This window comes from Haemaphysalis longicornis, unplaced genomic scaffold, assembly GCF_048455015.1.
Source record: "Haemaphysalis longicornis isolate Haplotype H1 unplaced genomic scaffold, Haemaphysalis longicornis Haplotype H1 scaffold_3, whole genome shotgun sequence".
Classification (NCBI taxonomy): domain Eukaryota; kingdom Metazoa; phylum Arthropoda; class Arachnida; order Ixodida; family Ixodidae; genus Haemaphysalis; species Haemaphysalis longicornis.
In genome coordinates, this window is record NW_027526335.1 from 201,031,564 (window position 1) to 201,057,953 (window position 26,390).

At 48.4% G+C, this 26,390-nt stretch overlaps 2 protein-coding genes across 3 annotated transcripts in view; one reads left to right on the top strand and one right to left on the bottom strand.

Moving 5' to 3' along the window:
* Positions 1-11,488, top strand: part of LOC144173659 (flavin-containing monooxygenase 5-like) — a 34,578-nt gene extending 23,090 nt beyond the window's left edge. The window contains exons 4-5 of the mRNA XM_077701992.1: positions 4,307-4,684; positions 11,035-11,488. Coding sequence (XP_077558118.1) covers positions 4,307-4,684; positions 11,035-11,364 — 708 coding nt within the window. The 3' untranslated portion in view covers positions 11,365-11,488. The remainder of the gene's footprint in view (positions 1-4,306; positions 4,685-11,034) is intronic.
* Positions 11,489-22,776: 11,288 nt separating this feature from the next.
* The window catches only part of LOC144173660 (cytochrome P450 2C28-like), a 36,245-nt gene continuing 32,631 nt past the window's right edge, over positions 22,777-26,390 (bottom strand). Inside the window, exons 8-10 of one of the 2 annotated variants that reach the window (XM_077701994.1) lie at positions 24,688-24,878; positions 23,471-23,645; positions 22,777-22,973 (exon numbers count right to left, since the gene is read on the bottom strand). In XM_077701994.1, coding sequence (XP_077558120.1) covers positions 23,473-23,645; positions 24,688-24,878 — 364 coding nt within the window. In that variant the 3' untranslated portion in view covers positions 22,777-22,973; positions 23,471-23,472. Of the gene's footprint in view, positions 23,646-24,687; positions 24,879-26,390 lie in introns of both variants that reach the window. The other variant, XM_077701993.1, reaches the window with a different exon arrangement.

The window sequence follows — 26,390 nt, forward strand, 5'->3', positions numbered from 1 at the left end:
GGCCAGCTCTTTCGGCTTTTTCATCTCTGTAGACACCATGGACACAGGCTGGAAAAGCGAACGAATGACCTGGCCGCATGTGTGCGGCCGGGCCTTGCCCTTTCGCGGTGTACGTAGCTGCAGGGCTGCAGTTGGTATCGGCGGCGAACTCGCAGCCGCGTGGGGAGAATCGTGCGCTCGTTCCCTTTGGTGCACCGCGCACTGTTTATCCAAAAAGCGCGGTCTCAGATGTGGCCCCGCTGGTGCCGGGTGTTATTTTGCGGTGGTTGTAATTCCTACTACCGGCGGCATGTGAAAAAAGACATTTTCAACCGACACAGAACCCGTGCACAAAACGTGCCGGATCGGATCGCTTTATCAGCGGCGATGAACGTGAAGGCGAAGAGCAAACCAACGCTGCACTCGATCAGCGAGAACCCGTGTTCTGACAAGCTGCACCCATGTGTTGCATTCAACACTGACGGGAAAGCGTTTGTTTGCACTTGTTTGGATAGTCGTAAAATGTCCAAACACTCCGGCACTCCGCTAGCAGATCAGCCGGCGAGACATTTCGGAAAACATTTGACAGATGGCGCCGTATGCATTAGTATGTCGCTACGCAAAACTGATGAGACGCTCTACTAAAACTCCCATCGCGGTGTCACGTAGCGGGACGCAAAAATTTAGCGTTTAGCGTATGCAAAGGCCACAAACGCTGTACTAAAACTCTATTAGCAGCAAAATAGCGTGCGTATGTGAAACCGCTTGCGTTTACAAAGCTGCACGCCGAGCGCGTACGTTTCAAACCTAGTCACATCGTTTAAATACACTGGCAAGCGCAGTGTAACGTAGTCAGATATCAACCGTATGCTCAGGCGACAAGCAAGAGCTTGTTTTATGTGGGGCGGAGATTGCGCATAAAGGCTCGTTCGCACTTGCGACGAAAGCGAGTGAGAGCGGCAGGAATTCCGCCGCTTTGTCGCGCGACGATCGTTTTTGTCGAATGGTCGGGACAAATTTTGGTTGCGCGACAGAATTCCCGTCGCTTTCGCTCGCTTTCGTCGCAAGCGGGAATGGAAAGTTCTGCCGCTGCCGTCTGCTACGCAGCTCGGAGGTAACCGCGCGATCTGCTCGGGCCGGATGAACGCGCACACTCCCGCGCGGCAGCGCCCCAAGCGGCAGACGGCCGCGTACATCGCTCCCGGCGCCCGCCTGGAGCCCGCCCTCGGCACACTAGCCAGTATATTTCAGGCACTATAATGGAGGAAAGATTTTTTGCTTCCGATGAACCTAGTTCTTTGCCCCTGTGTTTTTAAATACGTGAAGTGGTTAGCACGTCGTCCTCACGCAGCTCTGTATCGTCGTAGCATCGCTGATTGTCCGAACGAAGCTTGCAGCTAAGCCAATGCAGCGACCGAAGCTGTGTGTGTGTGTGTGTGTGTGTGCATCGCCTCCTGTGTGTTGTGGACGCGTTCGTTTCGCGATGAAATGCGACATTGTACTTCTGCGGGTGGATAGTGCTTCCCATGGTCTGGATTATCTTTCTCGAACGACGTACCACTCAACCTCGCATGGGGTATGTGCAGTGTGCCTGGCTAAAAGCCTTCTCGCTTGCGCGCCAGAGTTGTGACTTGCTGCTCGTCCCCGCAAACCGGGTGTGAGGTGAGTGCCGTATTTACGACGGGCAGGAGGAGGCAACTCATCGTCTGTCAATCGCGGTTCAGACTTGCAACGCATGTTGTGACGTTGCGTTCGTTCGAAACGCATCTCTGGATTGTTTTGAAGTTGAATAAAATGTACGCGTCAAACCCTGGCATTCGGCTCAGGGCGTTCTCTGCGATTGCACCAAAGAAGTGCCACGGGACTTTCTTTATGGTACGTACTCACGTAAGATAAAATCCACGTCGTGTTATGGCCGTGTTGCATTCAATACAAACGGTTAAGCGTTTGTTTACACTTGTTTCGTTTGTCTTAAAATGTCAAAGCACTCCGGCACTCCGCTGGCAGATCAGCCGGCGAGCCGACGCTGAGCAGACGACTCATCTCTTTGCCGGAAGTGCGTGAAAAAGCCGCCCAATAGCAGGATGTCTAGCTCATGACGAACATCTGGGAATCGATGATGTAGACATGTGAAGATGGCGGCGTCCAAAAACACGAAGGAAAGGGTGAGAAAAAAGCGACAAACTTTGCAACAAAAGTGTGAGCTTTCCGCTGCGCGTAAAAGAGTAATACTTGGCACAGGTGACGTTGGCGACCCAATCTAGCGATTGCGCTAGTTCATTTAGTGTGCTCAAAATGCCTTTCAGGGCCCCTTTAAAACCAGAGAAGGGGCGAAGCAAGCAGTGCGTAAGTGTACTCTGGGTGCCTTGGCGTTTTTGCCAACGCAGATGAAGCCGTTGGGGTGTAGAGGTATACAGCTTTGCTGTAAAAGTGTCGTGTCTATGGAGCACGAAGCATTCTATCGTTAAGCGTAAAAGAGTGTCCATATGTTTTGTTAGCACGCGTGACGAAGCGTTCCAGAGCGAGGCGTAAGCGACTGTCCCGGCGCTTTAGTACCGTGACTGCATGAGACGACGGTTACGACGACGACATCAGACGCCGACAGCCCGAGCCCCGAAGAGGCTTCACCCCTAAAATGGGCAGATGACGATATCAATGTGGGGGAACAGGTGTAATGCTTCGCTTTACGTCGATTGCCAACTCTGTGTGAGGTGTCCGCCTAATTCTAAGAGCAAGTTTGGTTCCAATATGTCTTGGTGAAAATAAACGGCCTCTGTGGAGCTCTCCGAAGATTAGAGATAACCTGACCGGCACACCTCACCGCTTAAAAAGAAGCATCGTGCACGAATGCAAGATGTTTTAAAAGTACACATACACGTGCACAACGGCGTAGTGTGCCTATTTTAGACATGTCAGTTCTGTACTGAAATAAAAAAAAAATAAAACTCGCGCATGGAAGACCGCTAGCGCCATCTAATGAAAAATAGATAAATGAAAATGCCTTGCTTGTGGTTTTTTTATTTCAGGAAAGATGTGCTATATATCTAAATTAAGCAAACTATGCCGTTGTGCCCATGTATGGGTACCTTTAAAACATCTCGCATTCGTGCACGATGCTTTTTAAGCGCGTACGTCAGGAATGAGTAAGTCAAATAGGAACGGGATCAGGTGAGTCCCCTGTCATTAGGGGTACTCACCTGTTAACCTTCCTATGTGAATTACTACTGCATGACCCACGCATTTAAAGATCATCGTGCGCGAATGTGAGTGGTTTTTCAAGGTTTTCTTTTTTAATCGCGTTCAAAAAAATTTGGTGTCTCGATGAGTAAATGTGCTTCTCGGCTGGGAATATTACCAATCATGTAGGTACATTACGTTGAGGTGTACCAGGGGAAGTTTCGTGTGTGTCAAAAAATAACGTTAAGTTTATATTGTGAAATAAGGAAGCACGAGTAACAATTTTTAGAAGATCACTGAGCCTATCGGCAAAGCTGACTTCTCTGAGATGTTGCTGAATATCAATTTTTTTGTGATTTTGAGTGCCGAAGCTACAACTTTTCTCTGAGGCGCCAGAGTGGAGGCCTCTAGAATATTTTACAGAGCAGGGAATATCTTTCACGTCCTTCGAGATGTGTGCACCTGGGCCTTTTTTATTGTTTTTCCTCTCCACCAACAACAAAATGGCTGCAGCTTAGCTGAGCTAACCTTGGATATGCAAAGCAAAAGCTTGGCCTAGTCTTATTAAGTCTTGGTTCCGCTTGGTTAATCTTTGATGTAGCTGTATTGCCGACCACGGCTCAAAGCCTTTCGATACCGTGCAACGCTTACAGAAGGAGGCCCGGCCTCGCTGTGATTCACGGAGAACGCGGCGTTGCTCTTTCACGGTGAACGCGGCGTTCCTCTTTCACGGTGAACGCGGCGCAAGACGAGTCACGTAGCCCGGGGCGACCCAGCGGCGCATGCGTGGGACGCTGCGGGGGTGGTCGGCTCCCGATCAGCTGATCGGCCACAGCCGCCGCGGCCACCGCGGCTTATGGTTGAGCAGAATGACTGAAAAAGGGCCCTTGTGCGCAGCGCCGAAAGCAGGCCTGGCGAACTATGGGATGTGGTACGAGGGGTGTGTCGCAGAATGTGTGTCTGCTGTCAAAAGGTGAACTGGCGGATCCGCGGTGAAACCGCTGGACGAAAGTTGTAAAGATTTGATTTAAAATAAAACGGCCTCCGCGGCGTGAATCGTACCCCGCGAGCTGAGCAGTTCAGCACCCTAGCCACGCAGCCACCAGTGTGAGTTCCCTCGTGTCTCACCCTGAGGCATTCAACCACGCAGATTTGCGCCAGCGTGTGCCGAGTCGGCGCCGACTTTGTCGAGTTCGAGGACGGCACTCAGGCAGAGGTTGACGACATCATCGTCGGCACGGGTTACGTCAAGCAGATGCCGTTCCTGCCGGAGGAAGTGGCTTGCAGTGTTCGCGAGGGCCGTGTCGAGCTGTACAAGTTCATCTTCCCCGTGGAGGACTCGAGCGTGGCCTTCGTGGGCATCGTGGAGCCCATAGGCGGCTTCTGGCCGGTGGCGGAGATGCAGTCCCGCTACGTGGCCCGCGTGCTGGCTGGGAGGCTGGCGCTTCCGGACGTCGACAAGCAGCGGGACGAGGCCACCAAGCGGGCCTCCCATTTACCCATTAAGAGCGACCGCTATGCATCTCAGGTAACAATCGCTACCGATAACCAAACTACGTATTAGCCGACAAAAGTAAGTCGCAAAGATTCTAAACAGTCAATGCACGGCGGAAGCTTTGGTTTGGCGTCGGCAACGTCCTGGTATTCTTGATTGTAGGGTTTAACGCAGAGACGCAACGCAGGCGATGAGGCGCACCGTAGTGAAGGGCGTGGGGTAAATTTCGACCACCTGGGGATCTTTATTGTGCGCTGAAATCTCGTTCGCACGGGCTTTTTTGCTTTTCGCCTCCATCATAAAAGCGGCCGCCTCGGCCGGGAATCGAACCCGCATCCGCGTGCTCAGCAGAACAACGCCTCTGCCACTGAGCCACCGCGGCGGGTACGTCCAGGTATCGACTCAGTCACTTTGAAAATGGATCGAAGCCACAATGCATTCGCCGTGGAATGTCACCATTACACTAAGGTATTCAAATTTTCTACAAGCACTAAATGAATTTACACATTCGCGCAAAAGTAAACGGAGTGCGGGAGAGGTGGCCGCACTGCCCCGCGGCGCCGCCTAGAAAGGAACGCCGAAGGTGAGTAACGATGAGAGTCCTGGGGATACGTCTCCATTGCACAGTCTGCTTGTCTGAAAAATTTAATCACTTCTCTGCTGGCGTGTATCACGGGGCTTGACAGTTTTCAAAGGATAGTGCTCGGGGGTATGATTCCTTCGGTTACGTTGGCATTCGTAGCCATCGGGGGCTGCCGAATCTGCTTCCGTAGGGTTCGAAGAAGCTAGGCGCTTGAAAACGTGTCTCGTTGTACGCTCTAGAGCGCAACCATCGATGTCCTGCTCACATGCTTCATAGTATTGCCTGCCTAACACGCTTCTCAGGGCCCGCCTTTGCGATACAAGAAAACCGACAACGAAATGTTGGTGCAGAGTATTGCTAGCAGAATACCCGAGCAAATGTATAGGAAATTAATTATTATTTCGAAGAAGAATTTCGCTTCAGAAATTGTTTCTCTCTTCGAGGCATTTTATTTGCTCTAGATTGTTATTTTCTTCGCGATATTTTGTCTCCTACCAGTGACGGCTGTTACTTAGCTCAAGATTGTTCTCACAGAGGGTGCAAAAAAACGCTTCTGCCCGGCAAAAATTCACACGTTAGGTACGCATTACTGTGCAGCCTGTAAGCAGGGTGTTGATGTTTGCTCTGTATAGGGCGCAAGAAGCCGCGTTTCCAAGGGCGCAACTTCCTAGAAACCAACAGCGGTGTTTCTGTGGCCGCTTCCTCCGTGGCTCCGAGCGGAAATGTATATGCAGCGCCATTGCATAGCCAGGCGGCACCCTCTGAAAACTGTGAAAACTTGCCATACACGCAAGAAGAGCGACGACTACACATATAACACAGGGCTCAGGGCAAAGTGCAGGCATGCCAGAACGGCACAAGTAGCTTCAAATCGGCGTTCCTATAGGCGGTGCCGCAGTGCGTTCTGGCCACTCCTCCGTTCTACGATTACTTCTGAGCGATCCAGTACTGGGGAGATGCAGAGGCATACGAATAATGGAGCACACAGCCTTCGTTGCATGTCGCGCTATATGGCTGCCCAATTTTGGTTCTCCAGAGGAGCGTGGGCTTGTTAGGGTGGTCGAGATTATCGCCTACTTCGAGGTAGAATGCCCGCTGACGAATTGATGCTGCATAACTATTTGGTTAAGCTTTTTACCACCGCGGCACCGAAAAGTGACTTTCGGTCGGCACCCTACATCACTTCAAATGTGGATTTTAATGTGCAGCCTTCTTTTCCGGGTGCTTCGCTAACCGGACCGTGACACGACGCACTGCGCTTCTACAAAAATGTAGAATTGGCGGAAGTAACACATTTATTCGTTCTAATATCCTAAAAACATTGAGGAGAGAAAGAGAGAGAGAGAGAGAGAGAGAGAGAGAGAGAGAGAGAGAGAGAGAGAGAGAGAGAGAGAGAGAGAGAGAGAGAGAGAGAGAGAGAGAGAGAGAACAATATTGTTGAGACACCAGGGTCAGGTTAGGGAAGGGGGGTGTCTCAGCCCAGATGGCCGAAGCGACTTTAGCATATGCAGATAATTGGTTGGACAAAATTTTGAAAAACCAAAAAGCAAAAAGAACTAAAAAGAAAATTACAAAAATGAACCCGCGAAATGAGACAATGCATCTTATACATCTCGTGTAAAAAACAAAGACTGTGAAAAAAGGCCGGTGAAGAAGTAGGGTGCTACGTTAACAAAAAAATGGCCACATATCTTCTCCTTTCGTTGCAAATATCGATGAAAGACTCGTTTTTCGGCGACATTTGCTACGTAAATGCATCGCTTCGCTTTTCCGCTCACCTCTCATGCTGTTCCTCTCCGGTCGTGCTCGTCCCAAGGCAAACACGCTGGAGGTTTGCTGAGGTAAAATAAAATTTGTCGCGTTCCACTTCACCAGGTCGCGTGCCTCGATACCGGCGCTGCAGTACAGCAGAGACTCGCGTGAATCGAGGCGCCGTACTTCAACTTATAGAACCACGTTGCTTTTCTCCACGTGCGTTCCAAGTGGCACGGGGAACCTATCCAGTTGAACATTTCGTTACTGTTTGCGTTTGATTTCTTAAAATGCCGCCAGAAGATATTGTGGCCCGGGCGAGAGCAGACCACGGAGTGAATTTTTTTTCTTCAGTGGATGTAGAATTTGCTATCGCAAAAATCAAGCACAGCATCCATGAATTTGTTTTAAAGGAACACTGCAAGTGTCACTCGCATTTATATTTTACCCCATATTTGCGTAATGTGTTGTCATTGTTCAACAACGTCGACAAATATAAACATTGACACTGGAATTAGACATTTATGTTTGGTTGTGGGTATAGAGACCTTTTGTGCAGCATTTGTTTCACTTTGGCCGGACAGGCAGACAGACAGACAGACAGACAGACAGACAGACAGACAGACAGACAGACAGACAGACAGACAGACAGACAGACAGACAGACAGACAGACAGACAGACAGACAGACAGACAGACAGACAGACAGACAGACAGACAGACAGACAGAACAACATTTGTGCGTTTAAGCAGCCCAAGAAAGACCGTCGTCTTTATAAATAGCAATAATGAGTAAACCGTGTAACGCCCTGCATTTCTAGAAAAATGCGTAACTGGCGGAAGTAGCATGTTTGATAGTTACAATTGCCTAAATGGATATAATAGGTCCAATAGAATCTCAAATAACCTAGAAATTGAAAACAGAAATATTTTACAGTAATTACCTGGCTAAATCAGAAATATGCATCTTATCCACCTCATCGAGAAACCATAGATTAAACAAGAAAAGTTCGCTAAAAACGCTCCTAATACCAATAAAAATATAGAAAACGGACCAACCCCGCAATGTGTTCCAATCTGCGGAAAAATACATAACTGGCGATGTAAAGGCTCACTAATCGCTATAATGATATAAAATTACACCACCGAGGAAAAGATACAGAAGAAAGCTTAAAGTATCCCAATGGCTCTGGCTACTATTAGCAAAGAGCTCGCAGTGTAGGACAGCGGCATAAGAATGCCAGTAATTAGTAGACAATTCTCTGAATTTGTGCAGATATTTAATTTTCCATGGTCTTTCCTTTATTTAACGCGGGAAACAAAAAGTTCAGTGCGCTTCCAATCTCCGCAAATGGAAGACCAGCGTAGCTGTGGGGCGTAATTTTAGAGCCGTCTTAGTGGCTAATTTCCCTAAAACATTTTATGGTAATTTTTTGAGAACAGCTGCAGCTGTTTTCTGCAATCATACTGCCCCTGAAGACTACCATGTATTGACAGCAGACTTTAATTCTGCAACTTTTGAAACGTCACTGTCAAGTGATTATGACCAGGAAATGAAACTCAGTGTAATGGTAGAGCCATCTAAGAGGCTAATTATCGCATAATTTGTTCCAGTATACTTTTGATAATACAAGAGTTAGAGCCGTTTTCCTATCATACCGTTTTCATAGATTCTCGTGCTTCACTGGGCACCACGCAGTGTGAAAAAGCCGACTTACAAAGTCTAAGCTTGTACTGACCCCTTGACGTCGGCTTCACCTCTAAATACAAATGCAGGGCGGAGAATACATTTTTCCAGGAACAATATAAGGCGCCTTATGTCAAAATATGAATTCTCTAGAACGCGGTTTTATGTTTACGGATTTTTTTTTTTTTCATACGCTGAACGACTGGCCCTCAGTTTTGCGATATCGGCGATTTGCGTGGGCGGCCCAAGGTGGCGATACGCTCGCATGCTATTCTTCCCTACATAGCTCGGTTGCCGCAGATAATCTTCTTAATCCCAGTTATAGATAGCTTCGCTGTAAAAGTAACCACAGCTTGGCCCTTGACTTCACATTCCGCTTTCGAATAAACGGGCATCAGCAGGCCGTATCGCCGTGTGACACTTACCAATAACAAAAAAATGTGCGCCAATCCACCTTCTGAAAGTGGTTCCAAAGCGAAGCTGTAAACGATACCCACAACGATTATCCATGTGATGTCACTTGAATTCACATTCGTGGCTTTAGAGAGAGTGAAAACAGAGGCAACTGAAATGCACTTAACCACACCCATTGTTACTGCAAAGAGATATGCTTTGCTAAGGTTAAATCAACGCAGGATACATGAACGGTGGTTGGTTCAGTTGTATTGGTGAAGCGCATGAGCGGAAGATGTTTTTTTTTTAATATAAAATCGAAGGAAGCTTCAACCCGGTGTTAGACGATCTCTGCCACCGCCCACGGAGGCGACGAAATCGGCTGCAGAGACGGAGGAGAAGTGAGATGCCATGCTTTGGTGTGAGCTTCACTTAATTTTTAGTAACTCCTAGCGCGTGCGCAAGGCGCGCACACGGCCGCTACTCGTGCCGTCAAAGCAGCGCAAAGCGCGGTGAGAGGTCGCGTGACGCTATCACGTGGAATTTAGCGAAAACGCAGGGGGTAAACCCGCAGATGTGCTCGGTGACTGCACCGTCTGTCTCCCCCGTCTCTGGATGGGCATCGTCCAAGCAACGTCCAAATTCCTCGAAGTCGCGCTGGAGTTCAAGGCAGGGGAACGGCGTCGTCTTCTCTTCAGGTCGCGACTGGTCACTTCGGTTGGTCTCGCCAGGCCATAGGTTGGGGACACGGGGCTGGGGAATGGTGCGTCCATGGCTCACCGTGGCTGGGGCGGGCCAACGCTATCGAAGACCCTTTGAGCGATGTGCAGTAGCCGAGACGGAGGGAAGCTGGGGCCAGGATGGGGATGACCTCCGCAATCTAACCAAAACATGTTACGTGGCGGCAGGACACAGGAAATGAACCATAGAAGATGCGAACGATGTATTTACACTATATACACGATGTCGGCCATGAGGGAGCCCGCGCAGCCGGCTCTTCTTCTTCTCGTGACAATAGCACGACTATCCACGGAGAGAGTACGCTTACAGCCCTACTTGACACTCCTCCCCACCACCCCCGCCTCTCTTCCAAGTCGTGTGCACTCCTCGCCATGCGCGGCGTCCCTTTACCTCTGACATAGTGCGATTCTGTGCGCGCTTCAGCGGCCACCCGCGGGGTGCCCTAGAGCTTGCGTTGTGATTAGTGCGGTTACGCTTTAGTAATACACCATTGTCTCTACCCAGCAATTCTGTGTGTTGTGAGACCCTGTGCGGCACGACCTCTGTGTTAGTGACGCAGAGGTCATGCCACCGTCCTTGAAATTTTAACATAGCAAGTCCTCAATATAGCTAAACCCCAACATAAGCAATCCCACCAGAGTTGTTGTCCACCAGTTGAGAACACAAGCGTGTTGTAGCGGCACAATACCCAATTGACACGAGAGAAAATGGAAGCTTTCTGTATAAAAAATAATGATGAAAAGTGTGTCAACCGCGCGTCGGTGGCATTACGTGAAAAAGAATTTTTTTCTCACCGACTGCATTAACTTAGGCGTTTTGTGGGTTGTTTGTTGTATGTGAACACTGTGATCTTATGTTTTTCGAAGCATAATCCTGTAACCGGTGTAATATTGTGTTTATCAAACCACACTTCGAGGGTTTGTCCTTGGCACGTGTTCAGTCTGAGTATATATTTGTGTTTATGCGTAACAAAAGCTGTTGCGAGTGAGCGCCGTCGTTTGTGTCTTCTTTCTTTCGTCCTGTTTCAAGCGCTACTTAACGATGCATCAGCTCCAACTACCTCAACTGTCAATTTTACTGACCCACCAGAGTGCCAGCTTCGGGGGGCATTCATCTTCAGAGACGTGGAAGGGCTTTGTATTCTTTGTTTGTGTCGGTTTGCCCGCGACGGAGTCACTCTTCTGCTGCTGTGCCAACCATAGCTCTCCTTTCTCAATACTCGCCGCAGGTCTACTGGATCGCATACATGGACGAGCTGGCCTCCCTAATTGGAGCGAAGCCCAACCTGAAGAGAATGGCGGTGACCGACCCGGTGTTGTACCGGCACTGCGTCTTCGGGCCCTGCCTGCCTTACCAGTTCCGGCTTGAGGGCCCTCACTCGTGGGAAGGCGCCAGGCGAGCCATCCTGGACTTCCCCAAGAGAATGGCGCCGGTTCACGCCCCACCAACGCTGTCCGAGCAAGGACGCGTGCGGGGTGCGATTAGTATTAACATGGACGTTGCACTCACGTGCGCAGTTGTGATTGCTTTAGCGTACGCGATATCGCTTGTTCTATGAGTTTTCCTGACCTATACGCATGTCTTTTTGTTATCTATCTTGCCGTCAGTGCTAATTGCAACAGAACTGGCTTAAAATGTAAACACTTTCGGATGGAAATAAAACGAAACTGAGCTTTATTGTTTTTGAGGAACCACTGAACTTCGTATTTGTCCTTACAACGTCGGCTTTAACGTTCTCTGCGAATAGATTTCGACCAAAATTTACCAATTTTTTTCAAAGCTTGGGAGAACGTTAGGAGCGCATTTCACACTGCCGACGGAGCACTGGCGCAACTGCCTTCGCTGCACTGGCAGGAAGCCTGTTTCCATTCATGCGCATTGAGCCCGACACAAGTGTCTCAACAGTTTTCCGAATATCTAAAATCGCCCATCAAATTCTGACAAAACATTCGCCCAGTCAACTACCCACAACTTCAGTAACCTGGACACCAGGACACAGCGCCCTGGACGGGAACGAACGATCGCATGCATCAGCCCGAGCTATGATTATCCGGGCCCCGCCACCTCAGGACGACCAATCCACAGTTCCAGTGCCAATCCCTTTGACATATCATGATATTCTGCAACATCAGCGTTTAAGTCGCCGCTCTCTTCTTCCGCCGCACAAACACCCAACCAAAGAGGAGACAGTAGAATGGCGCCTGTTGCAGACGAACACCTACCCACATCTCAGCCTCCTCCACTCGATGTACCCCGCTGTCCATCCGTCAAATCAATGCCCACTGTGCGGGCGAGAAACAGCTACTCTTTACCACGTCACATGGGCCTGTTCCGAAACTAATACAGTGCCCGTGAATGACAATCCAACGAATGAACAGTGGGAAGCCGTGCTGTCCAGCTCGACCCTGGAAGATCAGCGCAGACTGGTCGAGAGGGCCCGGGCGACAGCCAAAGCTGCAGGGGCTCTGGAATGAGGGCTCCTCTCACTTGGGAAGACGAAAATCTACTTTTTGCCACCAATAAAGTTTTTCCTCGTCCTCCTCCGCCTTTCCCAAACGGGTTAACTGTGTACCGTTGGCTAAAGGCATCGGATGTGTTTCACAGCCCGGAGGATGAAGTCAATAAATGATGACGATAATGGTGTTGGTGATGATTGTGAGTATTTTGAGGTTCTACCGGTAAAAAACCAGACGGCGTTTTTTTGGCTTGTCAAACTGGCAGTTTTTTCACCGAACTCTGCCCTGGCTTCCTCATCTGAATCTTCAATCTTAACTCCACTAATTTTGAGTAACAGCTCTTTATTCATTTTAAACGTCCCACTTAATGTGATAGTTAAGGCTATTATTCTTTTAGTTGGGTAACAGCGATCGCATCGTCTCCGGGGCCACTGCACGTGACAGCGTATTGATGCGTGATGTAACTGAAACAGAAATACATTTATGGGAAGAAAATTATTTACTTATTCATACATCAACAGCCAACGTTCAGTGATAGTAATGTGTCACTAACAAGTTACAAGAAAACAGAAACAAGGCGAATGGGTAATTAAGCGAAGTTAATCTTGCCAGACCTGCCGTTCGTTATATGTAAAGGACTCATTCGTATTGCGCCTCCCGCGTTGGGCCCGTCTTGCAAGCTTGTTTTTGTCTTAGGCCAGGGAGCAATAATACAAATAGAAGGTGAAACGGCCCATTGCGGATGGCGCGGGCGAGCGATCAGCCGATGTCACAATGTCAACCAACGCGTACTACGAGAGAGGGATAGAGAGAGGGAGAGAGATTTTTTTGGTCCAAAATGAGAAGACTGGCCTGATGTCGGCCTTCTTGCAAGGGCTAGGCCGACCCCATTCGAGTGAGCGGCCTCCCTTGCCATTTTTGTAGCTCTTGCCATTCGGCATTAGGGTTTGTTGATCTTGAGAAGCAGAGCTGTATACGTCGTCGTGTATGTTTACTAAGCTTCGTAGCTTCGGTGGCGATGGAGATAGTAGCGGCGCCGAATCGACGTAATGATAGCGACCACAGTTCATTCCTTGGCTCCGCAGTGAAATTCGGAAGACGGAGGCCGCGTGCTTCCTTATCGAGCTAGAGATGGCACTAGGTCAACCTAGGCCAAGCGCTTGTGCTGGTGCCTCCCCGTCTTAAGAAGCGGTGCTTGCCCTACTGTCTTGTTGTTGCTCTGTGCCTTACACCCATTATTTGTGTAGACGCCCTAAGGACTGGGTGACCGAGCTCCTTCTTTTTAGCAACAGGAGGAGCTTAGCACCCCACTCCTTCCTTCCGGAGTCCCTGCCGTTGACTGTTACGTTGATTCCTTCAAGGGGAGAATACCCGTAATTTATTTAGGTAATCTCGACATCCAATTGCTTTGGCAGAGTTACAATTCTAGCAAATTCACCCAGGCATTTAAAACGTCTCCTAGACAGGTCAGTTGTAGTCACTAAGATACGGCAAACCATGCCTGTACGCGAAGAATATTCATTCAGCGTACATGAAGCTATTTCTGTCCAGTGTTGAAGAAAAAAATATCAGCAATTTATTTCCAACTTTATTTATAAAACTATAAATGTGGTCTACAGTCGCCATCATCACTCAGTCATTCAAATGTCTACGATGTGGGACATGGTTCAAGGAATACTTGGACCCCGGAATACTCGCGCGTACAAGTTACAGCGCGTACAAGATACTTCTTTTGGGTAAATTCGCGCTATTACTTGCGTCCCGTAGCCGATACCAATATCTCATTAAAGAAGATCGCAGATGACCGGCCCCATAGGTCATGCGAGCCACAGCGACAGCTACAAGATATTATCGTCATTTGCAAACGCTGTGCAGCCGCACGCACAGTCTGACCGCGGGAAAGTATTGATAACAAATAAATAATGAGTTGGTGCTGTGGTAAAGCATTCGTGTTTTTTGCAGGGGTCCACTAAACGCGGTGGGCGGCGCAAGCTTCGTGTTAGTGGCTATAACAGGAGAGAGACCACCAGCTGGAGCGTGTACAGTCACTATAGATAGGTTAATACAGAGGTATTGCAGAGCGGAAAACCTGTCACGGTGCGGCTCCCGGTACACGGTCACGGCCCCTGCGCATGCGTAGCACCGGTCTCTGCACCTGTGCGCAAGCGCCGTGGTGCGGGTCGGCTACCGGGTACCGCACCGGCCCGATCGACGCGGTGCCATCGGCTCTCTAATGAGTCAAGGGCAAATTACCGTCTACGCATAAGTAAGGGCGGAGGCGTGTAACTTGTGTTCAGTCCGGTTCCGTTCCTGAATCTGGGAAGTTTCGAACAGTCCAAACCATCTGCTTTTGTACCTCTGGTCGGCGGCGCGTGTGCCGTTGATTCGTGCGACAAATACGTGGTTAAGCATTTGCTATGCACAAAAGACTACGAATGTGCGCTTCCATTTCGGCGCTAATAGGGAAAAAAAGGACGTGTTTCTCTGTGGATTGTTGCTTCTGTAAAAAAACAGGTTCGGTTGTCACAAGCTGTCACGAGCGGAAAGTCAAATTGGCTTGGTTTTGGAAAGACCATGCCCGCAGTGTTTCGTGAAAGTTAGGCCACTGGACAACTGGGCCACTGGACGACAGCCTGTGGCTTCTCCAAATTCCTCTCGATAATATGTACAAAGCCCTTCTGTCTCACTACACCCTTACTCGCCGGGGCTACCCTCCTCTGCACCCTCCCTAACCAACCAGCAAGCCGCAATCTATCGTCGCCTTCAGACCGGTACCTTCTACAATCACGTCATCGCCCACCAGATCGTACCCACTATCTGCCCTCGTCAATGCCAACACTGCGATACCCCACTCACGACATTCCACCTCGTACACTCCTGTACCCACTCTCATAACCCACCCCCTTCCCCACCACGGAGCAGTGGGAGACTGAGCTGACCTGCCCGGACCAGGCCCCCTACAGGGCCTTGGTTTCTCGGGCCATCGAGAAGGCCCTGTCAAAAGGCATCCTGGACTAGGTACGCTCCACCACCACCCTTTTCCCTTTCCCTTTCGCTATAATAAACGTTTTCTACTACCACTACGCCCAAACGGTCCACCCGGGGCAGCTCCCATGGCGAGACTGAGCGACCAATCGCCGCCAAAGCAGCCGGTATATCCTGACCTAGTCACGGGAAAATGCATACAATTTTTTATTTTTGTGCTTTTATAAGTTACTCATTGCTTTTTTAACTGCAGTTATTAAGTTGCGGTTGTTTCTGCGTCTGCGCAACTGCCTATACTCGGGAACAAGTTAAGAACAGCAATAGCTCATGTATCACTCCGCCTAAGCGACGGACCCGGATGTCAACGGGCGCGCGCGTTTTGAAAGGAGATTGCTAAATGCTTTCGTATGCTTTTTTTGACGCAGTTTGTTTGTCGTCGCTGGAGTCGTTTATATGGATATTAAGTCCAAAAAAAAAAAAAAAACAGGGAAACGGCTTGTGCCATGTTCAAAATATTCCCAGTAACACCCTATTGGCGCCGTGCGGAGTAGCATCCGGCTTGGGTGATGTGGCACAGCGGCAACTTCGAGCATAGACCTATCGGCGTTTGTGCGAGCACTCGGGCACAACTTATGTTCGCCCTGAAGTACTAAGTTGACACTTCTCGCTGTGCCTACAGCGCACTGTGTGCCAAAACTAATCCAGTAGCTGAGCAAGCGGCTCTAAATAATTCTTCTAAGCTTGCCTAAAGCCGTCTAAGTGACATTTTAACTGTTGTTTTCGCCGCATGAAGACCGCACATGACGCGCAGCCGACGGCAATGCGCAAGCGACGACGCAGCTCGCTGACCGTATGGTCGTATTTTTTTACTACTGTGGTTTAGAATGCATATAATACACCTGCATGATTGAACACGTTCGGTTTTTTCTGAACAAGGAATTTACGTAAGCACCTAAATACCATTTTTCGCCTTGGTCTTCGCGTGGCGAAGCTCAATGTATAGTTTATTTTGTCACCGACAGATGGCGCAACTGTAGAGAAAAAAATCGAAACAGTGGACCAATCCTAGGGCCGCGTTTTGATGGATGGGGCCACTTGCTGCGTGGATGGGGCCTATTGGCGGTGAGATCTTTGAGTGGCGCCCCCTGGCTCTGACGTCGGCTTAGGGATTCGCGCCGCTGTCGTCTGCTACACTCCGCTTGTGAGGGGCACAGTGCCTGGGCTAGAAATCGCCCGCTTCGTTGCTGTAGTGCGTTAAAAACCTATTTCTAGCGACTCAGTTATTTTGCCAGCTTCTGACGCATCTGAATAATTTGAAGCTGTATCCCCCACAAGTTTGCAACACACGAAGAGATAGAGAACAACTTTCTTCAGAGTATCGGTCAGAAGATCGTCCTTTCGGAAGAAGATCGGTCAGGAGATTGTAACTCGTCCTTTCTTGCTTATTCGCGAGGATCAGCGATCTAAGCTTCTCGATAAGTATTCAAAATGCGTAGGCTTCCCTTCAGTATTTTTGAGATGCTCTCATGAAGACTCAACAGTCTAATACTACGTACCAAGCAGGGGCCTCTACACGCTCATCGCACAGCATGAAATAAAGCGGCTTTCCTCTGTTTCTTTCGTTGTTGTCTTGTATCGGATTAATGTTTCTTGCTTTTTTTTTGCCCAACGCATTAATTTTTCTGCGCCGTCACCAACTTCTTATTAGGAGGTTTTGGGATTTTTGGGAGCCTCACAAAGGTCGTGTGAATATTTCTTCCATTTTGTATGGCATACATTCCCTTCTTCACAAATTGGCTTTCATTACGGCTGCATGCAAGAAGGTGCATATCCGCAGCGTGCTTGTTTATTCACATGCAAATACAATGAGAAGGTTTGTGCTACGCCACCGCGATCGCGCCCGAAACAACGTGGACCACAGTACTCGAAGGCGGCTTTTGTGCTCCGAATTTCTATCGTAATTATATCGTTATCATAACGAACTGACTCTCAACTCGAACAATGCTGACATGATTACGGTGTTGAAGGCATGATATACTCGCTAACTAACGCAATAAATAGTATACCTGCATACATTACAAGACTCGAAACCGAAGAAGAATTCCAAGTAGCTCTTTATTGCTTTTCAACCCTTCCAGGCGCGAAGAACAAATCCTATTCTATACGGGATGGCGTTCTATGATTTGAAGAAAATTACTTTTACTCTTTTGTCGTGGACTGAGGACCCGGCCAACTAACCAGATCGATTTAATTGTTGAACAAAGTTTTCCCCTCCTCCCCTCACTCCTCCTCCTCCTCTTGAGTGGAGTTTTCCTATAACGCATATCCGAATATCGGGAAGATATGGCTGTGCGAAATGTTCCGGAATATCCCTCCAGGCCTTAACAAACATATATGTGTTACTCTAAATTTAACGAAGACGTGACTCGTTTTGCTCAATAAACCTCCATACTGGTTAGATGCCCGGTATAGAATCAGCACGCGCGTATATACCCACTGGGTTATTTGGAACTCAACCTACAGTTTTTGCAATCTATAGTGCATGTCGGCAAACTTTCATGCCTTGACAACGTAAAGTGATGTGACAAAACGCGTTCGAGCGTTCGGCAAGGTTGAAAAACCTGTTTTAATTTACATATGATTACCGGGTATCGTGATGCCTTCTGCCAAAGCCGACAACCCTGAAGGCCTAGAATTTGTTTTGGTCTTCCATTTTCGCTGTTGTAGGTTATTAGCAGCTGACTGTTCCTTTTCTTCGAATGCTTACATGAGAAGCTGACGCCTAGCTCCGACTCTTCGCGCTCCGCACAGGACCGGCTTCGCAAGGAATGGGGTGGCGCCAGCAATGTTTCTCCCGTAGCGGTATCCAAAACTATACTTTAATTGACACCATGAGCTAGTGTATGCGATTTTAAGCCTATTATTGTGATAAAAAGTTACCCACACGCCAATTCTGGTGCGGGCAAGCATCAGACGTTGACCGAGCGCAAAGAAACGGCAGGGAGAGCGATTCTGAGTGAAGCAGACGACAAATGCGAGAATCCCTAAGCTGACGTCACGGAGGCGCGCTTCGGAGCGCCGCCTGTGTTCGCGCTCACCGCCAATGGAGAGTTTCGCTAGTCCTATGTCAAGTAACTCTGAGCCTTGCTTCAGTTAGCGCGTCGTGACGTTGCGCAGGGAAAGTGCCTAGTCGCGCCTTCATTAAAAGGAGAGGGTCCGGATAAGGGGATGGGGCTGAGAGTAAGGGTGCGTGCCACCAGAAAATGATACAAGGAGGCTTTTCCTTCATGCAAGTTCACTGTGGGTCTTGGCCACGGAGCAAGAATATATAGGAGGCGAAACGGCCCATTGCGACAAGCGCTGACGAGCGACGAGAATGTCCAACGAAAACCGAGGTGGACTGCCAAGCTTCGTAGCTGCGACGGCGAAGGAGAGGGTAGCGGCACCTGATGGACGAAGTGGTAGCGGCCGCACTTATTCCACGGCTGAGCAGTGAAATGCCGATTGCGGGGGTCGCGCAATTTCTTCACCCGCGGCAGATGCCGCTAGCTTAACGTATGACGAGCGCTTGTAACATTATATTAATCTTGCTCCGTGGTCCTGGCGTAGGACGGTGACTGCGCGTTACTTCAGTATTTGATTTGTCTTGATGTGCAGTTGTTTCCGCGTTCGCGGCACGTTCGCGGCACGAATTTCGAGCTGTTGCCGTCCAACTTGCTTTAGCGCATTAAAGCACGGCACAATTTGTGGCTACAGTTTCAAGTGTGTAACGTGCCCGAAATGCGAAACTCCTTCTGAGGGATGACCAACGCTTAAATATACACGAGGGAAGCAAACTTTTCTCATACGTTTCGATTAATTTCCGCGCCACCTCTGTGTAGCGAGCTAAATAGCATCGCTTGTCGCCGACCTTCGCAGGGTGTATTGGCTCCCATTTTCTTCACGTACAGTTTCCCAATCTTTAGTCGCATGATGATGATGGTGATGCTGCCCAGTCAATTGCCCAAAACCTAATTTCAGTATTTTGTCCTAACATGCGGATAAAAAGGCAAGCCAGGTTCTTTTAAGTTACATCCCTCTCGACGTTGAATTCAGTTGAATTTTCCCGCGTTCGCATAGCGCTCGCCATCTGTGGGCACTTTCTGCAACCACGCGCCTCCCGTGGGAGCCCTGACATTTATCATAGCAAAACAACCTCCCCCATCTTCCATTTACTCTTCCCACCCATGAGCTGTGGGAGAACCTGGTGACTAACAGCAATCTGGATGTCAGGACAGTTCTTCCTTGAGAGCGAAGGCTGCCCGCTCATCACATGGCTTTCTGAAATTGGGAGCCACTCCTACTTCACCTGCTCAATAAAACGTTTTTTACTCACTGACTCACTCACTCGAGCGCACCATCGTGGTGCAATTTGTTTAGCGAGAGTTGAGGTAAAACACGAGTGCCAGTCGTTTCACATTACCACGACGCACCTGCAGTTGGAGCCAATGTATTGAGAGCAGGCAGGAGCTCCCGAGTGTGTACCACGACACGATGAACTAGCCAATAATGACAACTAACAAATAAATGAACACGTGCTATACCCGTTAGTGTCATTAATGTAATGGTCCACCCCGGCACCATCGGGTACTACTGCTAGTTATTTATAAATAGCGAAGCATTCAGCATAAATTCCACGCACTACACTGAGCAAAAAATTCACTCTGGAAAGAGTGAAATGTGACAACAGGATCATCATAATCATCATTATGATCATCATGAGCCGCAGCAACAGCCGTATATTCCCTAGAAATATTGGCTGGTCTTCCCTCTGGGCCAGTTTTGCATTGCTGCAGTCTGCCCTCGAAGTGATGAAAACGCGCGAAAAACAGCACACCACTTGACAGCAATCCCTCTAAGTGCACTCACTGCATTTGAAACTGAGGCATCCTTAAGATTGAAGTGGCCGGTCTGACAATTGTAACAAATTTAATTTGCTTACTTTTTATCCCTTCAGTATTCTTTCCAGGAATTAAAAGGGAAACATTAGCGTCGTCTGCTTGCACGCCGCACATAGCGGTGGTCGTCTGCACTCTGCCCTGACCAGACGATCAGTAGCGTTCAGAGTGAGGCTTACAGTTTTCAGAGTTTCCAACTAAGGTTATTCAGACATGAAAAATATGTGTAGAAACGATGTCAGAAAAACAAGAATTTTGTTTAAGAAAAGTTTAAGTAGCGAAAACGAGAGCATACTTAGAGGGCGCTGCAGTCGAGCGCTGTGCTGTCCACCCGAGGCTTTCATCAGAAAAAGGATTTCACTGAAGGCCTCGGAAAGAAGACTAACCATATTTGCCTTGACTATACCCGCCGTGTCTTTGGTCGGTGCACCCTGATAGCTTCTCTTATAGTCCCATGCGTATTCAATTTTGGTCATCGAATTTACCCATTTCACCGCTCACTCAAGTAAATAGAGAGTTTTAGCAGTCCGTCGGTTCCGTCGTGTACGTAGTTACCGTGTTGACCGGGGCCCGTCGGCACCTGCGCGTGCGGAAGGGCGAGGAGGCGCACCCCACCGTGACGACTGCGCGGACATGGCGAAGGCCGGCCCGCGGAACTAATGCCCCTTCCGGGATGATTGCCCAAGTGCCAAGACGGGTCCCGGTCAACACGGTAACTACGTACACGACGGAACAGACGTACTGCTAAAACTCTCTAATGTCTTCCGAATCTTTTAGTCGCTGTTGTCGTGCTGTAGGACAGCGCAAATGGACGAAGGACGGAAACTTCACATGGCGGGTGCTTGGCCAATAGATAAGCTTGGTCGGGTGTGCCTTGCCATAAAGAGAAATCCTGACCCCACTTTTCGGCAATCAATACGAGGTTCCAATATCAACCAGCTTGTGAGCACGTTACGTGCCGTAACGCATGCCGCTACATTTCCGACCGACCTTTTTTCATTCCGGCCGCGGAGGCCGTTCTTTTGACGGAGGATAAAAATGAGAACGCCCGTGAGAAGATATTGCGGCTTAGAATAAAAATCCCTTGGCGGTCAAAATTAATCCGGAGCCCTCCAATACGGCACACCTCACAGCGCAGGTGTAGCTTCAGCGCACTTTTCCGGAAACTCCACACTGGACAATTGGGTAGTTTTGTTGATACCCGCTTAGCCTAACACGCAAGCGCGCACACACACAGGTGCACACGTGCACACACACACGCACAGGCGCACACACAAAATAAACCGGTCCCGGAGAAAACGACAGGACGGCAACAGCCCCTCTGAATTGTCATCAAGTGCGGAGTATGTTCGGAAGAACTGAGTCTCACATTAAGCAGCCCTTATGAGGGCGGCTCGGAAGACACCGGAGAGAGCACGGTGGCAGTAGGCGGCCAGACCACGGAACAAGAATTATTGAGGAGGTGCAAAAGGGCTTGCTCCGGCGGCGCGATAAACGCAGGGCACTATAGCTCCTCGATATAGCTCCGCAGGAAGCAAAGTTGCGGGACCCTTCCTTCCCCACGCGGCGCCGCGATCACGTAGCTCCGGCTATCCATGCCGCGCAGGAAAGCCCCCGCTACGGCCACGCGACAGCTGCCGACGTGGGCGGTAGCGCGCTCCGCCATGGAGCAGCAACAGCAGCAGCGTGACCAACATCACAGGAATACAGCCTAGCTGGCGTACAGTGACTAGAATAGGGAAGTGTGATTACCGCCGGTCGGCTCCTATGGCCACCGCCGTCGCCGCCTTTCATGCATTCGCGAGATGGCGTTAGCGGTCGGTTTACACGTCGAGCTGAGCACACGATACATGGCCGTAAGCGCGTTTTCCAATATATTCGTTCTAAATTTTTGTCGCGCTTCGTCAGAGTTATGCTAGATGTGGTGCTGAAACTTGGTCTGGTATAAGCCGCCGCCGTTAGGGTCACTGTTTTGTGCTTGGTTGCACGAAGGGTAATTAAATGGTTCCAGAAGTTGTTGCTTTTCGGGGTGCGGGAGGACGAGTAAACGTGGCTAAAGTGGCAGAGCAACACACCTCGAGCCAACAAGCCGCTTGAGCATTTCGATCTGCAGTTAGCGTCACGCGTCAATTTGAACACAACACCCAAGGTAAAATGGTGCGCTGGTGCACATGGTGCGCTGATGCGCTAGTGCACCGTATCTCACCTGAAGTGCTGTGCATTCCGTTTCTCCGGCCGGATGCGATCCCAACGATCTTCCTAAACGTGCCAAATTACCTCTCAAAGACAGTGCCCAAGAAAAGAAAACCAAAGGGAAGTTGGGAAAACAAAGAAAAGTTGCGCCTCCTCAAAAATGTGTCATCACGGAAGTGTTATCACTGGACGAATTGAACGACGCCCGCGCGCTAATTGCCGCCAACAGTCTAGATTACCGACATGTCATTGTTCCAAGGCAGGGCAGGGAAGCACATTTTTAGAACATTTATTGCACCGCACGGACTAAACAAAGGGATGCGGTTAAATTAAGATAAGGATTTGAAGAGTAATTAGGTGAAATATGAAATGTTAATGCTTTCTCTGAAAAATTGTGAGCGGTGAGGATTTGTCAAACTGCCTTTTTGCTTGTTTCTGGCAATCATAAACTGGGAATTATGCGATTAAACGAAACCTTTATTTTTCTCATTATTACTTACATAACAATTAGCAGGAGTCAATGAAGCGTCGCCGCTGGTTTTATTATTTCTTCAATTACGTAGCGTAATATGAATTTCTTCATTCTTCAGACAAACCTATTTATAAAACAAATTGAAGTAATTAGGGGTTTCTTTTGAGCTTGTCAATTATGTCTGGCTAATATGCATTTCTTCAATGAAACCTTTTATGCTTGTCAAATATATGGTGTTTTAGCTAATGTTTCAAAAAAAAAAAAACGAGCACGAAACTGATATGTGTTTTCTTAGCTGAATGCAGCCACAATCGACGGTATAGAAAATTCAGTGATTGATAAAACATTCAGCCGTTGCTGTAACATTTCGATAACTACACCGGGATCTATTAAATTATAACGGGCATAGAAAACAGTCTAATAAATCATGCAGAAATAGAAATATTCAGTTACCCAAGGTGACTATCCATGCCAAAAAATTCAATAATCCGTTGCAACTTCCCTTAACAAACAGCTCAGGCCAATATTTACATTTACATTCAAGGACATATTTTTGGTTCCTCTTGTGGGCACCGAAATTTTCAGAAGAGTGTATGCTGCGTTATTCAACGGGGCCGAGACCTTCATCGTTGGTTGAACACGAGCTTGTAGTGATTTAGGTGCGCAAGGGGGATTTCGTCGTCGAGTTCAGGAATATTTCCATGTTCCGGTACAATGCGATACTTCTGGAGGATGCAGGTAATGTACAGGAAGATCTCCACGGCTGCCAGAACCTCTCCAGGGCACATGCGTTTTCCTGGCAACACAGGAAAGACGGAAACAAAAGGGGTGTTGGAAAGAACATTCTATAAGCACGAACACATATGCTTGCATTGAAAAGCTTTTGAAAAAGCAAGTAATCTATGTAATCATCCTTTGAAACCTATCTATCAACTAAAACAGTGCTGTGCGGGTCATCCATTTTGCAGTGCTGCTTGCGCTGTGTAGCCCCACTCCCAGTGCAGAGATCAGTAGAGGCCCACTCGCTCAAGACTTCCTCGTCGCCTTCCGAAGAACGTTCTGCCTGTGTTGGCAGTCCCGTAACTAATCAGATAGTTGTCTGATACAGCCTAGTTACGCATGCACGCCATGTGGCCAACGACGTGGCCCAGCTCTAGAGTAATGACTGGGCTATCACAAAATTATTTCCTGTGCGTACGATTAAAATTTGGGCTTTTAATTCTTCAAATAGCCACGTAATCTCATTTCTTTCAAGCAATTCACGCCAGGGAACCTCGGGAACCTGTACATCTTTTGAAATGGCTTTATGCGATGGCCTGTGCTCGTTTCATGATGACGGAATTGTATAAGCGATTTCACGCACTCTTCCTGCTACTTAAGAGCTTTAAAGTAAGCCGAAGTCACAAAGTATGAGTTTTTCGCATCACAGCCAGTTTACATCTTTGCTTCACATAGGGATCAATTTTTGTGAGGTGTGCCGATATCTTCAAATCGAGGGGAGCGCGTAGCGTGCATGTCCTTTTAAAAGCGGATTTTCATATCTGTAATCCGGTAAGGCGTCACCGCAAGGCGAGAAGTGGAACGGTATGGCATATCCATGCAGGAGTATTTCTTGATACACTAAAGTTGCTCTGGTATTATCGATAATACACGGTCTGCATCGCCAGAAATCGGTCTCACCAAAACAGGGCTAGGCAAAATACAAACCGGGGGTTTCGTGCGATGTGCTTTCAAGATGCAAATGTAGCGATTCTGGAGTACAGTGCACGTGCGAAGGAATTCCTGGTTTTTCTCAAAGCTATTGAAGTAAGCGTTGTGCAAGCTGAGCGCCGTATTACCTATTGAGAATGGCATCAGGTACTCGGGCTTCGGATGAATGAGCGTTCCGTTATCGCTGAGAAATCGAGACGGGTCAAACTTGGACGGCTCCTTCCAGAGGTTCGGGTCATGATGTACAGCCCAGATGTTGGGGAATATTGTTGTTCCTTTAGGAATGAAGTACCCGTCCACCACAACATCTTCACTGGTGCTGGGAAAAAATAATGAATAAAATGCAACGCACGAAAAAGGTGCACAGAATTGACTTTTGAAAATGCACCAACATACCAGCTTTTATATTCGTCTATTCATATTTATGGACAACAAAACGTTTTAGTAAAGCTTCAATTCGGTAATGTGGTTCTGTTCACTGCGCCAATAACGGAATATCGCTTGAACCTCGCTTACATTCCTTCTGACAAAACCTTGTCTCATGGCCTCTTACTGGACATGCGCTATTTTATATGTAACATGTGGCTAGGCTTCGCAGCACGCACACATGTTTTAGAGTGCATGCACATATTCGTTGTCGACGACCCTCTGAGTTCAGTTCAGTTCAATGAATTATTCAAGCATATACATGATTGAATAATTCATTGATTGCTTGGGGCGTGCCCAAGAAGCATCTTTAGCAGCACCCGCTTTAGCAGCATACATTGCTGCATACGAAGTGTTCTTCAAAACTCACCGCAGTCATGTGCAACTCTGCATGAGTGTATCAGCATTCTACGACAAAAGAAGGAACTATGAAATGTGCGCAGAGGGCTAGAGCGCTTAGTCCGAACGTTTTTCATGAGCTCTTACGGCGTCAACCGGTTTTCTCAGCATGAAATTCATTAGGTACAAACGTTTCAGTGCATACTAGAAAACAAGCTTTAAAAAAATTGGACAATAAAACAAATGATTAAAATGGTGGTATGATCTTTGAGATTGTTTTTTAGCATTTGTGTTCAGCTTTTTTGTAATAATTGTGCATTTGTCCAATAAGCCGTGTAATATTTCAGCCTGATACCACTTTCCTTAACACTTTGACGCCGTTGAAGTATTTGACGCATTCTAGCAGGATTATGACCATCGACATTGCTAGTCTTCAGGGACGTATCGAGCGTCTGGAAATAGTAATAGGACCGAGCGCAGTAGCTTTTTAATTCACGGGGAACCTAATTATTCAGATTTTGTGTGTTTTCGCGCGCCGAGGCAACACCTGGGCTATGCGGCGCGACCACGTGGAGGGCTCATTTTCATTAACCACCTTGAAATCTTTGAAACGCTCCGAAATCTCGACACGCGGTGCTTTCTTCTCCTTGAACGGAAAAACGTCCGCCGCTGCCGGGATCGAATGCCTCTCTTTCGGCTCAGCGGCACAACTCAATTAGCCACTTAACCACCGCTGCAATTGCAGAAGGTAATATTAGCGCAGGGCTTCATGTGGCTCATCGAAGCCTATTCTCTGAGACAACAGGCAACAACACTTCTCTTCGCTGCTTCACAACAAGCATTTCCCATCGCTGTACTTTACTTTTGGCGTTCCAGCTAACAGTAAACAACAACCACCGGGTTACTGGAGTGCCGACCATTAATTAAAGCATGCTCGCAAAGCTTGTACTCCCTGTAATGAGAGAAACGGGAGGTATTGTTTTTCTTCTCCTCCTAAACATCCGCCATCCTCTAGAGAAAATTATCCGTGACCACGGGCTAGGTGTACAGTGGCTCTGCCGCACGG